We start from the raw sequence: 887 nt of genomic DNA, 5'->3' as shown, positions 1-887 counted from the left end.
AGATACAACATCGGATAATGTTAAACAGTCGAAGTGGTAAGTGAATACCATAGTCATGGTGGCGGTAACTGGGAACAGTGAGGTTAACGAGGAATAAGGCGTGTTCCCATTGATAAGTAGTTTCAAAAATCCATTGAAACGGTGGGGGAAATAAACGCCATATATTACTGGCTGTGCAACATTCTCATAGTAAATTTTTTGGGGTTTCTGGGGGTAGAACACCCATGAACACAGTTAATGTCTTGAGTGTGCTAGCCAAATTTGTGTTGAAAATCCAAACCATTATGTTGCAGTCGAAAGAGAAAGTCGGAGAAGACGGGAAGAATATCACATTGAAGCTTGCGCAGTGTAGACCAGTGGTTAATAGGTGGAGATATCCCATTAAGTTGTAAAGACTGTAATGGTAACTGCGGAGGTAAACTTGACTTTAAAAGACGGCGAATTAAAGCGTTGGTGGCGTCTGTCATGTCTTGGCCGTCAAAAGTCCATATATGAAATGCAGCAACTATTCCTTCAGGGGGGGGGCACGGGTTTCTGTTCCATAATGGCTTGGTACACTTAGTCTTGGTGAGAGTGTATCAATCACTCTGGTTAGTGAGCGTGCATTATTAATACTTGAGCCTGATAGTGCTTCACGTAGTGTGGATGAGTCAGGGGCAGAGCCAAAACACACGCAAAATGTAGAAATTCGATAGACACCATGATGAGATAAGTATTACCATGCTTTGCGATGTAACACAGCCAAAGTCTTACGCTTAGAAGTAAACCGAAGAAAGATGTTGTTCCATAGTGGCCAAGTCAACTTAGTGAACACCGCGTTAATGTTCATAAGTTTAAGCAAAAGTCTAGTACTCCATAGTGAAAGCGCTCGTTTCCAATAGAGAGGG

At 42.3% G+C, this 887-nt stretch overlaps 1 protein-coding gene across 1 annotated transcript in view; it reads right to left on the bottom strand.

Annotated features, from left to right (window-relative positions):
- Positions 1-845: 845 nt before the first annotated feature.
- Positions 846-887, bottom strand: part of PHALS_13128 (CRN-like protein) — a gene marked incomplete at both ends in the record, with an annotated part of 492 nt that continues 450 nt past the window's right edge. The window contains one exon of the mRNA XM_024728821.1: positions 846-887. This exon is cut by the window's right edge and continues 450 nt beyond it. Coding sequence (XP_024579260.1) covers positions 846-887 — 42 coding nt within the window.

Source organism: Plasmopara halstedii, assembly GCF_900000015.1.
Source record: "Plasmopara halstedii genome assembly, contig: Scaffold_650, whole genome shotgun sequence".
Classification (NCBI taxonomy): Eukaryota; Oomycota; class Peronosporomycetes; order Peronosporales; family Peronosporaceae; genus Plasmopara; species Plasmopara halstedii.
Note: the sequence above shows the minus strand (reverse complement) of the source record. Positions and strands in the feature narration are given on the sequence as shown.